Here is a 14184-nt window from a genome sequence, read left to right on the forward strand (position 1 = left end):
ATCAATGAAAGACCTGTAGTAAAAACTAAATAGTTTTATTACATGTTTAAAACAATCCACCAGCCAAGCATAGTAAGGACATGTAACTGTGTTTGTGTTACTGCAACATACTGTACAACTACATTTCGGAAGAGCAGTATCCACTATAAGGTGCTCTTCAGTTTTGCTTTAGTCTAGAGGGAAAAAAAACAGTGGAATGTAAGGTTGACATACATCAAAGCTGTAATAGAACTTAGATTCAGTAATTTACAACTGAGTCAGGCATCATTTCAAATACAGTATTGCACCAACATTTAACAACATCAAGGTGGCACTGTGGTACCTTGTAGTATTGTGGCTTTATGTGACATGAACAAAACATTAATTTCTGTTTGTGTCTTTAGAAATCATGAAGGCTTGGGTTTTTGTGTGCTGTTTGGATGACGCGCATCTCTGTGGAGTCTCCACTGCCAGACCTTCCAACAATGTGGGTGTGACGAGTGCAGCCTCTGGACCAGCCAGTGACCCAATTGGTCACTTCTCTCACTTTTTGCGACATTTCTGCATCTCTGCAAGAGTTTAAACACAGGCTGTTCAATTCATTTTATGCTTTTTCTGTCCACGTTCTTTTTGTTTTTACCTTTATCCAGATCAATGACTTTGCTTGGCGTGTTCATGTTGACCTCCTTCAGCAGGTTGTTCTTAAAATCTGCAAATCACACCAGAGGACGTGTAAATGTTAATTCACTCAAAATACAAGTTGATGCTTCTTGATTCCTTTTCGCTCACCAAATCTGTCGTCCGGCTCTCTGATGGGCAGCGTTGCCTCTGCAACATCCATCTCAAACTCTTCTGAGCAGCTGTGACTTCTGTTGGACCTAAAGACAAATAGTGTGTAGAGTTGGGAATAAAAGTCACATAAATTCAACCTCAAATTGTGTGCGCAATATGTGATGTGTCTAACCAGTACATACTCACCTCGTTGAGTCCACTGAATACAAATCTGAAACCAGAAGACAATCACAATTTCAAATATACAGTAATTGGGTTTTCTATTTTAGGTATACAATCACCAACCGCTTTATTAGTGTACAGTGTACTGATGTGATCACATACAAAAGCTGCATTCGAAATTGTTTGTTTTGATTGGCACTTTCAGCATTCATGTAATGCTGAGAGTCAAGGTGTCAGAGGAATATTACATCAAAACATCTTTAAGGGGTTAAATAAAAACCTCTCACAACTCTTCAGTTGAATTCCGACCTGTTTTTCTACGTCTGCGTGTGATGAGGATGATGATGAGGACGACAAACGCCAGAAGGAGGAAGGCGGTGAGGACGAAGCCCAGAGGCAGGAGAAAGTGATGTCTGTGGTCGGGGAGGACGACGTTGATAACCCGTGGTGGTGACTCCACTTTGTTGGTATCTGAAAGGTGACGAAAACAACTTTTTTTCTTTTTTTAACCTGGCCTTATTGTTCGCTTTTTTTCTTCTTTTTTTAAACATTAGTGACTGGAACCGGAAGTCAAAACTTACACGTTTTAAGTTTAACATACGTTTTACGTTAAAATGTGAAATTTATCATGTTACAAAGTGACACTGAAATTCAAAGTGCCCCCCTGCCCCAGAATCAAAACTAGTACGATCTTGTTTCCCTGTCTGTATGCTAGAAAGTAGCATGCTAATATGACAGAATAGCAAACACAAATACAGTGCTCAGTGTTTGAAACATAAAAATGTGTGAGTAGTTTATTTATTTAGTTTTGCCTTTCAAATTATTTTTGTCAGAGCCATAAACCAGGAAGCAGCCTTCTAATTTTTTCCCCAAAATATTTTTTGACTTTTGTTTTAATAAGAGGAATTTATTTTCTCTTTTTATTGTTTAGGTCACAATGTCAATGTTTCCCCAAAATTGGCACAGTCCTGTTGTCTTAAAGCATCCTTGCTAAACCAAGAATTAGCCTACTAACACTGACAAAAAAAAACAAATACAGCAGTCCACAAGTTGTTTAATTGTTGGAGGAGTTTAGTTGTCCTTTTGGCTTTTTAAGTTACAATTGAACGGTGAGAGTTTAAACAATTCAACCTCAGTGGAAGTCTGCGCGTTGCTGAGTGCTGATTGGTTGAGATACAGTAGTCTACCCAGTCCTCAAAGGTCCACATCAAGTTTATGAAAATGTGGTGGAAGGATCAAACGTGTTTTAATCATTATATCTAATGAGTATTTGTTCGTTGAATAATTTTGGGCTTTCCCAGTTTGTCTGAGGTTTATGGAGTTGTACTGTAGGCTATGGTGGGCTGAATCAAATCCATTCCATATATAGGCATAAGGTTCCCCTCTCTGTATGTATTTTTTGTGTACTTTAGTTCAAACATGCATGATCAAGTCTTTTCTGCAAACACATGTCTCCTAACTGTACTGTACTAAAATGTTGAGCTCATTTCCAGTTGGACTAAAGTCGGCTGGCACGATGAGGTTATGAACTTAACACTTAAGCATATGTGAGCCAAAAGCAAACAGTCACGCCATATGACTCGTTGTTTTCTGCGGTAAAGCCATAAAAAATGATGAGTGCCTTTGAAGAAAGTGCGTACAGAGACATACTGAAGTGCTTGTCTAATGGGAGCATTTCAAATAGGATCCTTTTGTTTATTTTCTCTAATTCCCCAACTTCATCCCTGATAGCAACACACTGTACAGTATGTTTGTGTTTATGGATCCGCTCCTCCGCCCGCTTTTTCATTTGAGGGGATGATGAAGGAAAGGAGAGCTGACCTACATCAAATTCTATCCTTAATTCAACTCCCTCTCCTGCCTGTTTTTCACCAGCTGCTAGACACATGAAACACACTCCACCTTCCCCCACCCCCCCAACCAAAAATACTTTCCTTACTAAAGAAGACAGGAAAATAAACCTGAGTATGTGGGATTCTCAGGGAGAGGGAAAAAAAGTTGATGGGAGCCAAAGTCAACATGGCAGCAGACAGTCTGAGAGAAAAAGACATGAGATGATCAGCCTTTCTATCACTCTGTACGTTTGGATCATTATCATAAAGGCGAACCTCCTCGTCGTAGAATCTGGAATTTCACCAAAAGATTCAGGAAACGTTCATTAAGCCTCTAAAACTTAAAGGTTAACCAACATGCCCCCACAGGCAATGTGTGATGACATACGGAGCCATCTGTTCAGAACATTATTGCTAATAATAAAAGAATAACAGATTTAAGACCAGAAAGTCAGCTGTGTTAAGGGGGACATATTATGGGAAAATTAGTTTTTAATTGCTTGTACTTTATACACATAGTTGGATCTGCTTATATCAGAAGTGTCTCTGAACAAGCCGTTATTTTGAATTGTTGAAAGAATGTTGTATAATATGTCTCCTTTAACCACTCGTCATTGTTTCCATCATTGTTGCTTTGTCTTATTCTGACAAGAGCCTTCAATGCAACACGTTTTTGTTTTTTCTTCAGTTCCCCATGGTACGATTCTGAAGTGGAAAACTCACATTATGGAGTCGAGTTGAGCTGGTAAGTGCAGTGTAAAAGTGACATAGGTTGACAGTTATAATAATACAAAAATAAGAATGGAAAGTTAGCTGCGTACGGTAGATAGGAAATTTCTATACACCCCAAATAAAATGCAGCTGTTCTAGCAGACTTTTCCTGACATTTTTTCTCTTTCTAGCAAAAGCCTAAAAGGTTTGTGCTAAAACTAACTAACTTATATTTGGAAGACTTCATCATTTCTCCACCCTTTTTCCAAGGACTGAAGAAAGACACGAAAACACACTTTTTGGAATGAAAAAGTTCAACCTTTTCAGTGGACCATAACAAAATTCTCCAATTACGTGGGAAATTGTGTTGTGGAGGATGTTTACACTTGTGCATTCTGATTATCTCAATTGTTTTTATTTAGCCTCTCCAAAATAAAAAATAAATCATATAGGTTATAGGTCACATGGTGGGGAAAAAATTGAAATAATCTTGCTCTCATTTTTTTTAAATCACAAAAAAATCTAGCGTTTAAACAGGGGTGTGTAGACTTTTTATATCAACTGTATTTTCAGTGTGACATTTTCAGTACTGATTTTATTGGTTCTGCTTTTGTACTGTGTAGCTGTTAAGAATGTTAATGACTTAACTTGCCTGTAAAGACTTTAAAGTTGACCCTGAAACAGATTATTTGCTTATTTGCTTCTTATAATGTCTAAAGGGGAAATTAAACTTTTCCATTATAATGAAATCATACGTGAAAAAGACGTTTCTAAAGGGAGGTTGGAGGTTCTTCTGTACGTCTGAGAGAGGAGATTAATTGTGAGGGTAGAGATGGATTTCAACTCCTGTGGATAAAATTCCACTGGAATGAGATCATATTGGCACACACACTCACGCACAGGCTCAACCGCAGGAATTGCTCCAAAACCTTCTAAATGATTTTGCCACATTTATACATCTACCATTATCCGCTATGACTGGAAAACAGACCATCTGCATTCACGTTTCTTCTCGTCTTTCCTTTACTGAGAAATTTGAACTAAAAAATGCGCACATCAACAGAAGAATGTGATTTATGCACGAAAAACATCACCACTTCCTGTAACATACAAAGACAAATACTGTACACAAACAGACTCAGGATGAGAGGAGGCAAATGAAAAGTCCACAATGAGAAAGGCATTTTTGGCAGAGGCTTTACATGGTGACTGGGTGGTGCGTGTGCGGTTTTGGGGGCTCTGGCGCCAGACAAGCTGAGAGAGCAAGAAAAATGAAGCAAACAGGGAAAAGGGGCTTTCTCACGTTGAGGAGAGATGGAAGGTGAAGTCAAATCCCAGCAGTTTGATGCAGAGAAAGAAAATGAGGTGAAGAACAGATGTGAAGTTTTGTTTTCTTTTTGCTCCTAATTGTACTCACGATAGTTTTAGTTCAAGTCTGTTAAAGTACTCACACTGACCTGTGTGTGAGTGTGTGAGAAACAGTCAGGGGGAGTGAGTTATCACTTTTACTGCACTTGTTTTTTCAGGGTCAGTTTGAGGGTAAAGACTTGTTTCTTTTTTGTTTCAGTGATAGCTCAAAACGGATGTGTCCCAGCCAATCAGAAAGGGCATACAAAAAAATTCATCTAAATATACCACAGGCGTTGCTATTTTATTAAAGATCTTTTTTTTAGAGCTGTCTTTTTCAAGATTTTTTGAATATTCGATTTAGCTGTGAACTCCCAAAAATGTGATTAATTAAAAAATAATAATTCCAGAGCATTTTTTGGGGGGCGAGAGATCTTATTATTTAGCTATGAACTCCCCCAAATTAAATTAATGATATTTTTTTCCAGATCAGTCATTTTTTAAGGTAAAAGATGTTCATATTATTTAGCTGTGAAATCCGCAAAATTAAAAAGGTTCAATTTAATTTAAACTTTTCTGTAAAATGTTTAACTCGCACCAACTAATAAACTAATTGTTTGTCTAAAAAAAAAAACTACAATACTGTACTTAATATATTTCTGACAAGCAGTCCCATTCAATTACAGTACATCATTTTTTGCTGAAATATATTTGGCTGATTCTGAATCAATTAATTTTTTTTGGGGGGGGGGTAACAAACACATTGTAATTATAATGTATGGAACTTGTTTATGTCAAAAATACTTTATTTAAGTCAATTAAGACTTCTTTTTTTGAGTGATAAAATCCTTCTTCTTTTTTTTTTAAACAAAACAAAACGTAGTTTACCTTTGTCTGCACTGGGCAGTGCCTTGGCTGGGACGGTGGCGTGAATCACTGGCGGTTCCACGGTGACCTGAAACTGTCTCCTCTCATGCAAACCACAGTAATGATGATGAAGGTGACATGAGTACATCCCATGGTCAGTGACCTAAACAGTCAGCACACACGCACACACGAACAAACACAAACACACACGCATAAGGTTAAAAATGTAAAACTAAAAACTTAGTTCAACAAGTCGATTATCGCTAACATATGGTTTGAGTGTAAACTTAAAAGTGTAACAATGGATAAATACGGTTACGTTTAATGTTAAAAATGGAAGGCAAAAAAACTTGGATGGATTTAACTTCTTCTAAATGTGATCTTTGACTACAGTTTGTGTCTACTTGCCATTAATCCATCAGTGTGGTTGTCATGGTACTGAAGTGTTTATTAGTTACACATCCTCCAGTTTAATGCGGGGACTTTTGTCCACATGGTTTCTTCTTTGAGACTTTTATGAAGAAGCATCTCCGGTCACATGATGTCTTGTTTTTATTTTGGCATTCTTGTTACTCTTTATTAAACTAAATTCAAGACCCGCCTCAAGAAAGCAATCAAATTTGACGTGTGTGCTGCATAAATAAGGAAAAGACTCTGGAAACATTTCATACACGAGACAAAAATGTAGCATTTGAAACAAAAATCAAGCATGCTTATATTGTACTTTTATACTGGCCAGAGGGAGAGTCTATATAAAATGATACTTTACACTGACAAATATACAGACAAGCTTATATCTGGTATACTTAGCTTATATGTAGACAAATGTACACATTACTCAGGGGCTCACTTCACCCCTAGACTTAACTTCACCTTTATGTGACGACTTGCACAGACACACTACCTTGTGTGTGAGATTACACACACACGTACTGTATGTACCTGTAGATCAGATATGGTGAGTGAGAAGTCTCCCTCTGAGAAGGCTTGGTTGCTAATGTTCATCTTCCTCCGGAGGAAGGAGGGTCCGTAACTACGCTGCTCCCCTGAGGCGTACATGTCCACTAAGCGATCTGCACGATCGTGGTAGATTCCCGGGGACTGACGGTCCCAGTGGACCACCTGCGGGTTGCAAAAATTTTCAGTCATGCTTCTCCTATACGGCCGACTGGGCATAGAATAGACAGATGACTCAGGCCATTCGTAGATGTTGTCAAAATAACGAGTTTTTTTGTCACCAGTCCAGGAACTTTTCTGACTCACCTCGTACACGCTCAGTGGGCCGGATTAATACTCTGCCCACCCCTGGCATCGAAGATGATGTCAGACCCACCTGCTGATCCGCCTCGTCATTGCTCCAGTCTGTCCACACGTTTCTCCTGTTGACACAAGGCAGCACCACAGTGCTCCCCAACAGCACCACGTACACCGCTTTGTGGCCATCCCAGTAGCGCTGCTCTTTACGACCTGGAGGAGCAGAACTGAAAGGTCACAGGCCCGCTGTACTGTTATATTACATTACACATAAGGCTTGGAGATGGCGACATACGTGATTTGGTGACATTCAGTTGCACTCGGACCGTCTCGTACAAGTGGCAGTAAAGATGGTGGAGGTTACAAGAGTACAATCCTTTGTCGTTCATTGTCACATCTAAGAACAACAGATGATTTTTGTATTAGGAGAAACTGAAAAATACTAAAAATATTACATTTCATCTGTAAACCTAGTTTTAAATTACAAATACACATGTTGAAGAAGAGCACAATGTATCTTCCAAAATTTGACCAGTTGCCAATTCTAGTCATCTCTGTCAAGGTAAACACTTCAGACATCTCTTCTAATGGGGCACTGAAACTTATTTGGTCAACATAAACTTATTCAAAGGCTAAAATGGACGCCACGTGTTTCTCTATTAAGGCTGTAGAAATATCGGCAATTTTCCAATCCTATCATAAAAAAATAATGGTGAGGATACTTAAATGTAGGCCTAATAGCTAGCTAGTTAGTTAGTTAGTTATCTAGCTAGTTAATTAGCTACCAAGCTAGCTAGCTAGCTCGACATAGATGGATAGATAGATAGATAGATAGATAGTGATGAGTTATTAACATTGTTTTTCAGTTTTAATTTATATTTTAGCCATTTTGGATTTAGTTATAGCAGTATGGCTCAATGAATAGAATTGTATTCTTATCTGTGTTACTTTCATGAGAAGGGCAACGGGTTCATACATTCATTCGCTATCTCTAAATGGGAGGGCCGGTCTCTGCTGGTCGGAAGGGAGTCAGGCTTATTATTATTGTATTTTTTTTAATCTGATTTATACCCATGGGAACAGATTCTCTTGTATTCACTGAGTTGTAAACAAATGTATTGTGGGCTGATGGGAGGAGACTTTTCGTATTCTCCCACTTTTGTATAAGTATTGATGCCCCACGTTGGACGAGACAGACAACCTGATAGAACACGCCTTCAGTGTCATCAGCCTTTTGTCCTCAGAAGCTTCTGATAATTATTTACCTTTGCAAAGGGACTTCTTCACCAGGATCTCACCATTCAGTTAATTGAACACGCAAAGAGTACAATACTTAATATTGTCTACTCTAACAATAGATAGATAGATAGATAGATAGATAGATAGATAGATAGATAGATAGATAGATAGATAGATAGATAGATAGATAGATAGATAGATAGATAGATAGATAGATAGATAGAAAGATTTAGATTTCAACAACTACAAAGTTTGAGTGTGACCTTTGATGACCAGTGAGAAGTTTCCATCCTTGAATGCTTTCTGACTGAGGCTGACTCTTTTCAGGTTGTAGGAGTTGTATATTCTCTGGTCTCCTGCAGAGTACATATCCAAAACTCTCTCCATGCCATTATCCACATGGGCCCGGTAGATGTCCCAGTGGACCACCCGCTGTCTGTCCCTAAGGTTGTCTCTGGTCCACACCATGCGGCCACTGACGCACTGTAGCGTCACGCTGGAGCCAGCCGGGACGCTCACATTGTAGCCACCCAATACAACGCTTCTGCTGCTATCCGACTGGCCCCGAACTGAGGGCCACAGGAGCACACACAAGTACATGTAAAGTTAGGAATGTATATTGGCACAAATTAAGGGTTTTCAAAATGTGGGACAGTGAGCCTTCCCCTAAGATATTTGAGAAATTCCATGTAAGATCAGAGTGATAGTCCTATCTGAATAATTGCATAGCATTGATTTTGTATTACTCTCTAGGCTACGTTTTGTGTAAATTATTACACATGCTTTTTAAAAGATTTGCTGAAGACTATTTTCCATTGCGTCCGCAAAGATAGAAAAAAAAGAGACAAATTTTAACTTGAGTTTGGTCAGCAGGTTTAAAGAACAACAAAGTTTTTTCTTTATTATTCACAAGCTGCTGTGTCCCGGCTGAAGTCCTCTGGCGCCCACATCACACACTTTCAAAAACCACTGGTAAAAACCACATGCACGCACGCGGCTGTAACATACCTGCAGTGAAGAAGTAGACCACAGACACTGAAAGACAACCACAGTTAAATCACATAAAAAGCCATAATTATCTATTGGCAACGTGGGGAAGGCATTAATGTAACGTCACAGTTAATTTAGTTAGTCACTCTATACTCATTCTTTTTAGTTATATAAAGAACCGAATTTTGGGCAAGACTGTGAGCAGGAGGCTAGGTACACTCTGGACTGGTCACCACATATTAACAATTAATTGACAAAACACATAATGGACCATTTAGAATTGTCATTGAATCTGACATGCATGTTTTTGGAATGTGCGTGGAAGATGGGTAGTCAGTGTAACTTGTATATATATACATTAGGTAAAAGTCTTAACATAACATAATTGATTTTTAGTAAATCATATTTAACTGACAATACAACTTTGTATTAAATTGTAATGTAGGCTACAGTATGTAGGCCTATGCTATGATTTATTACAACCACGAATAGTTTAAAATACATTAGTTTAAAACTCATGCCATGTTGATGAAAGTCAAAGGTGTAAAACATCATTACGAATCTATTAATACACAATGTTATGCCCTTTAGAAGGCAAAGAAGAGGTTGTGAGAACAGGTAATGTGAATTAGTACCATATACAGTAATAATGTAACAGAGGAAATGAAGGCATTAGAAGCCAAACTTACTGTGGATTAAGAGTACAGCCTGAAACAAGAAGTCCTCTCGGTGGCTCTTCATGTTGCTTCTATTTAGAAACAAGATTGTTTCTCAGGTTGAACACTGTCCTTGTGAGACAAAGAAATAATCAGTCTTGTTTATTCATCCACCAAAGCAACAAAAGAGACCCAGCTGCAGTGGAGACTTCTGTACAGATCACCAAAGTGAAGCGTTCCCATCCGGCGAAATGAAACCTGACACAAGCAGACCCCTCCTCTCATAACTTTACCCGAGACATCTCAAGGGGAAAGAAAGAAAAAAAATCCTGCCAGTTTCATTGGGTTCATTTTGACTTCTAATCATTCCATTACTGAAGCAGCCAATGAGACAAGCCATCAAACAAAAGCCTTTTTCTTTTTTCTTTTTTTATGAGTGAAGTGTGAGGCTGGTTCTCTGTGGTGCCTGTAGTGGTTGTAAAGCGGGACTACTGGACTATTGGCAGGAATATGAGGCAGCAAGATAAATGTTCCAAACTCTCAAACACTGCCTTATTCTTCTTCTAAATTGTTGTTGTGACTTACGGCTTGTCCCATCAGAGGTCGCCACAGCGGGTTACTTGCATCCATCCATCCATCGCTTGTCTTCCCTTACGTTCTTATTTCGTAGTTGAATCGGAGAAATAGTGCCATCGTGTGGCGGTCTGGTGACCCCAATAATATGAATTCACAAAAAAACGAATATATATATATTTTTTAAATAGCTCCTTAGCTTACAATGAGGTGTATTCATACCACAATTGTGGACCGCCTGACAGCTTTTTCCCCCATGCACACTTTTTGCCATCACTAAAAATCAAAAGCTATCACGTGCTCTCCGATTTGAAGAATATTCTACATATTAAATGTCAATTGGTTGCAAAGCAACTTTAAGATTAGTTAAACTACAAAACTTTAAATAAACGGATCTAGGAACGTTCATTTTATTTTGTAAAGACAGGGAACTTTTCCGGTGTTACACACTCTCCGCTTCCCAGAAACTAGCGAACTCATTCAAGGGTTTGTGCAACACAAGGTAAATTAGTTGAACATGGATTTAAAAGCATGTTATGCGTTGGTTATTTTGTAATTATATTAATCACACACAATACTGTTTGGAGATTATTTGGTGGCTATTACATATATCCAGTGTTTCAATTACGTTTGAGGGATTGCTAGCATGCGCACGGCTAACTAAAGCTAGCCGGGTGTCAGGGCGAAGTTAAACACGATTATATTATATAGTGGTCTTTCTTCTCTCTTCTTTATTCGTAGGTATCCTGTTCAAAGTTGAACGATGTTCCTTACGAGATCGGAATATGACAGGTTGGTGGAAACGGCGGTGCAACACAAACTGCTTTGTCATTTGTTGGCTGCTTTTTCTCGCTACGGTTAGAGAACAAACTAGAAGTATAACAATCATGTTCATTGTGTTGTAACAACTGTTATAATGTTAAGTTGATGGAGTTGAATGTAATCTTAAGTACTTTGTGTTCCAATGTTTAAGTCTTGTCACATTACTTTCACTTTCGTCGTAGACTTCTTTCTTGTCGATGTTGCCTAGTGGAAACCTTGCAATTGAAGTTTTTGTCAGTTGTTTATCAGAATTTCCTACCAATAATTTGCACTTAGTAATAATCACCGTTCCTGCTCCATTGTCTTTCAGAGGTGTCAACACATTCTCTCCTGAAGGAAGGTTATTTCAAGTTGAATATGCTATTGAGGCAATAAAAGTGAGTGTTTTTTATTTTGCTTTACAACCTCCTAGATTTTTCTATTTTACAGCTATGAATGAATCCCTGGAAGTTCATCATCTTTGTATTGGCCTCTCATTCTATCCATCTGTGTTGTTGTTGTTGTTTTGCAGCTTGGCTCCACAGCCATTGGTATCCAGACATCAGAGGGGGTGTGTCTGGCTGTGGAGAAGAGGATTACCTCTCCGCTGATGGAGCCCAACAGTATTGAGAAGATTGTGGAGATCGACAGTCACATTGGTGAGTATTTGTATGAATGTCACTTTCACTTACCCAGTTTGTGCAGGAGAATAGAACCTCTAAATGCCCCGGAAGGTATTGTGTTCCATTTGTTTAAATGAAGAAGAATGGGAAATAATGGAATGTTTTGTGTCTTGCCTCAAAGGTTGTGCAATGAGTGGCTTGATAGCCGATGCCAAGACTCTAATTGACAAAGCCCGAGTGGAAACGCAGGTATGTAAGTCTGCAGCTTACTTTGCTTATCATCTTTGGCTTAGCTGCATTGTCTGCTCCTCCACAGAACCACTGGTTCACTTATGACGAGACTATGACCGTGGAAAGTGTGACCCAAGCGGTGTCCAACCTGGCGCTGCAGTTCGGAGAGGAGGACGCCGACCCTGGCGCGATGGTCAGTCGCTTTGCTCTTCATCTGTTCGAAATGTGACACGTTACAATATCTTTTAACCTCTCTTCTGTTTCCTCTACAGAGTCGACCATTTGGAGTGGCACTTCTTTTTGGAGGGGTGGATGAAAAAGGACCTCAATTGTATGTGATTTTTAGTATGTATTGACATTAAAAATATCAGAATATTTAAAAAGAAAAAAGTGAACACACACACACACCTTTTTAAAAATTTTATTCCAGGTATCACATGGACCCTTCAGGAACCTTTGTGCAGTGTGACGCTCGGGCAATAGGCTCAGCGTCTGAGGGCGCACAGAGCTCCCTGCAAGAAGTCTACCACAAGGTAGAGCTGTTGATTGGCTGCCATTATTCAATGGATTAACCCAGATATGGGGATTTTTTTTCTTCTTCTTAAGATAACTCACTTAAAGCTGCCCTTTGTTTTGGAATCTTGTAGTCCATGACGCTAAAAGATGCCATCAAGTCATCTCTCACCATTCTGAAGCAGGTGATGGAGGAAAAGCTCAACGCCACCAACATTGAGGTGTGTGTGTGCCTTGTTTGAACATATGCACAATTTCCTTCAATAATGCCCTCTATTCTGATTGACCAGAGGCGTCACATCCAGGTCCAAAAAGTAAAAACCCTTGCCACAGTTTGGCTTTAGCAACATGTGCTTATGGTGTTTTCATGAACTGCCAGCCATAAGACACTAGCTTTTGCTGTAGTTCGAAATTTGAATAGCCGTCGCAAATGTAACAGCCTATCAAAAATATTGTTGTATCACATGAGCTTTCGCAACAAAAACTTTCTGTTGTTGAGTAAATGAACACCTCAGGCCACTATATGTCATATTAACTTAATTTTTTACAATGCTTTTGGATGTTAGGATTTAAATGCCAAAGTTTTAGTAAGTTTGTTTTTCTCTTTAGCTTGCAACGGTGGAGCCAGGAAAGACCTTCCACATGTACTCCAAAGAAGAGTTGGAGGATGTGATCAAGGATATTTAGATGATTTTCAGCGCAGGCACGAGAGAACAGGAAGTACGCCTGGCCTCAAGAGTCGAGCAACAAAACACAACTTTCCATCAGCACATCCAACTCGCTGCTCTCAGATATTTTTGGATTGCATCGGAGGTTTAGTCTGTTCGATGTGCTAATGGACTTCTTGCCTATCAGCGTCTGTACAGCGGCAGGAAGAAAGCAGGGGGGAGGTTTTTTTTTTCTAACAAATCAGTACTTCAATTAAACTGTTGTATTCCACAACTAAATGACTTTTTTCTGGTGTTTCTCCATGCACATTCCGAGTTTATAACTACTGGTATATCTTACCGGTACCTTAATTTTCTTACTGTTCACCCACAAATCAACTGCTATGAACTCCTGAACGTCCTCTTAGTCTCATATGAACATATTTATTTCCGTGTGGCTTCATTTTAGGATTTACCCTTTATAATACACCAAATAATATTTTAACAATTTTCCCTCCTTCAGTGGAAAGTTTTTGTCTGCACTCAAAAGCAAGTTCTCGTTACGCATCTGTGATTTTCCATGATGCAAAACTAGTTTTGTGCCATTGATGTTAACATTCAATAATATTTAGCTAACCTTTTTGTGAGGATGAATTTGGGAAGTAAGTAAGCAACTCCATTCATGTCTCTGTTTGCCAGGCCTTTCTTGTGGAAAAGCTGGACAGATATTATTTTTAATTGTTAATAGTTTCTCACTCTTCACTCATTCAAGCTCGGTCACTCCTGAAAAAGTGCTTGCAGAATTTAGTATTTTATGTTATTGTCCAACAATAAGCACACATCTCCAATTGTGTGTGTGTGTTTTGATTAAATTGGAAATGCAGCTATCTTTTGTTTCAGTGAAGACATAGGTAAACCTATTACGCAATCTAATATCATTGTGCAGACTGAATCCAAAACTAAAATG

General features: G+C 38.8%; 2 protein-coding genes across 4 annotated transcripts; one reads left to right on the forward strand and one right to left on the reverse strand.

Moving 5' to 3' along the window:
• Positions 1 to 19: 19 nt before the first annotated feature.
• Positions 20 to 10143, reverse strand: LOC147167041 (matrix remodeling-associated protein 8-like). Of its 2 annotated transcripts, none has more exons than XM_086087753.1 (12): positions 9863 to 10143; positions 9192 to 9218; positions 8447 to 8752; positions 7240 to 7341; positions 7024 to 7157; positions 6633 to 6812; positions 5712 to 5853; positions 1243 to 1404; positions 958 to 982; positions 769 to 857; positions 620 to 688; positions 20 to 569 (listed from the first exon to the last, which is right to left on the reverse strand). In XM_086087753.1, the coding sequence occupies exons 1-12, from the start codon at positions 9912 to 9914 to the stop codon at positions 559 to 561; spliced, it is 1299 nt and encodes a 432-aa protein (XP_085943879.1). In that variant the 5' UTR covers positions 9915 to 10143; the 3' UTR covers positions 20 to 558. The 2 variants fall into 2 exon arrangements, with proteins under 2 accessions (XP_085943879.1, XP_085943878.1); XM_086087752.1 differs by having other exon boundaries at positions 20 to 548; positions 9863 to 10141.
• psma5 (proteasome 20S subunit alpha 5) lies at positions 1289 to 13517 on the forward strand. 2 transcript variants are annotated; one of them, XM_086087755.1, is made up of 11 exons: positions 1289 to 1411; positions 3454 to 3510; positions 11144 to 11194; positions 11535 to 11601; positions 11736 to 11862; positions 12008 to 12075; positions 12143 to 12250; positions 12330 to 12388; positions 12488 to 12590; positions 12705 to 12791; positions 13180 to 13517. In XM_086087755.1, the coding sequence occupies exons 3-11, from the start codon at positions 11166 to 11168 to the stop codon at positions 13255 to 13257; spliced, it is 726 nt and encodes a 241-aa protein (XP_085943881.1). In that variant the 5' UTR covers positions 1289 to 1411; positions 3454 to 3510; positions 11144 to 11165; the 3' UTR covers positions 13258 to 13517. The 2 variants fall into 2 exon arrangements, with proteins under 2 accessions (XP_085943881.1, XP_085943880.1); XM_086087754.1 differs by lacking the exons at positions 1289 to 1411; positions 3454 to 3510 and adding an exon at positions 10809 to 10904.
• The last annotated feature ends 667 nt before the right edge of the window (positions 13518 to 14184 follow it).

The sequence above is a fragment of the Leptonotus elevatus genome, chromosome 10 (assembly GCF_054856555.1).
Source record: "Leptonotus elevatus isolate MCC_2025b chromosome 10, RoL_Lele_1.0, whole genome shotgun sequence".
Taxonomy (NCBI): Eukaryota; Metazoa; Chordata; class Actinopteri; order Syngnathiformes; family Syngnathidae; genus Leptonotus; species Leptonotus elevatus.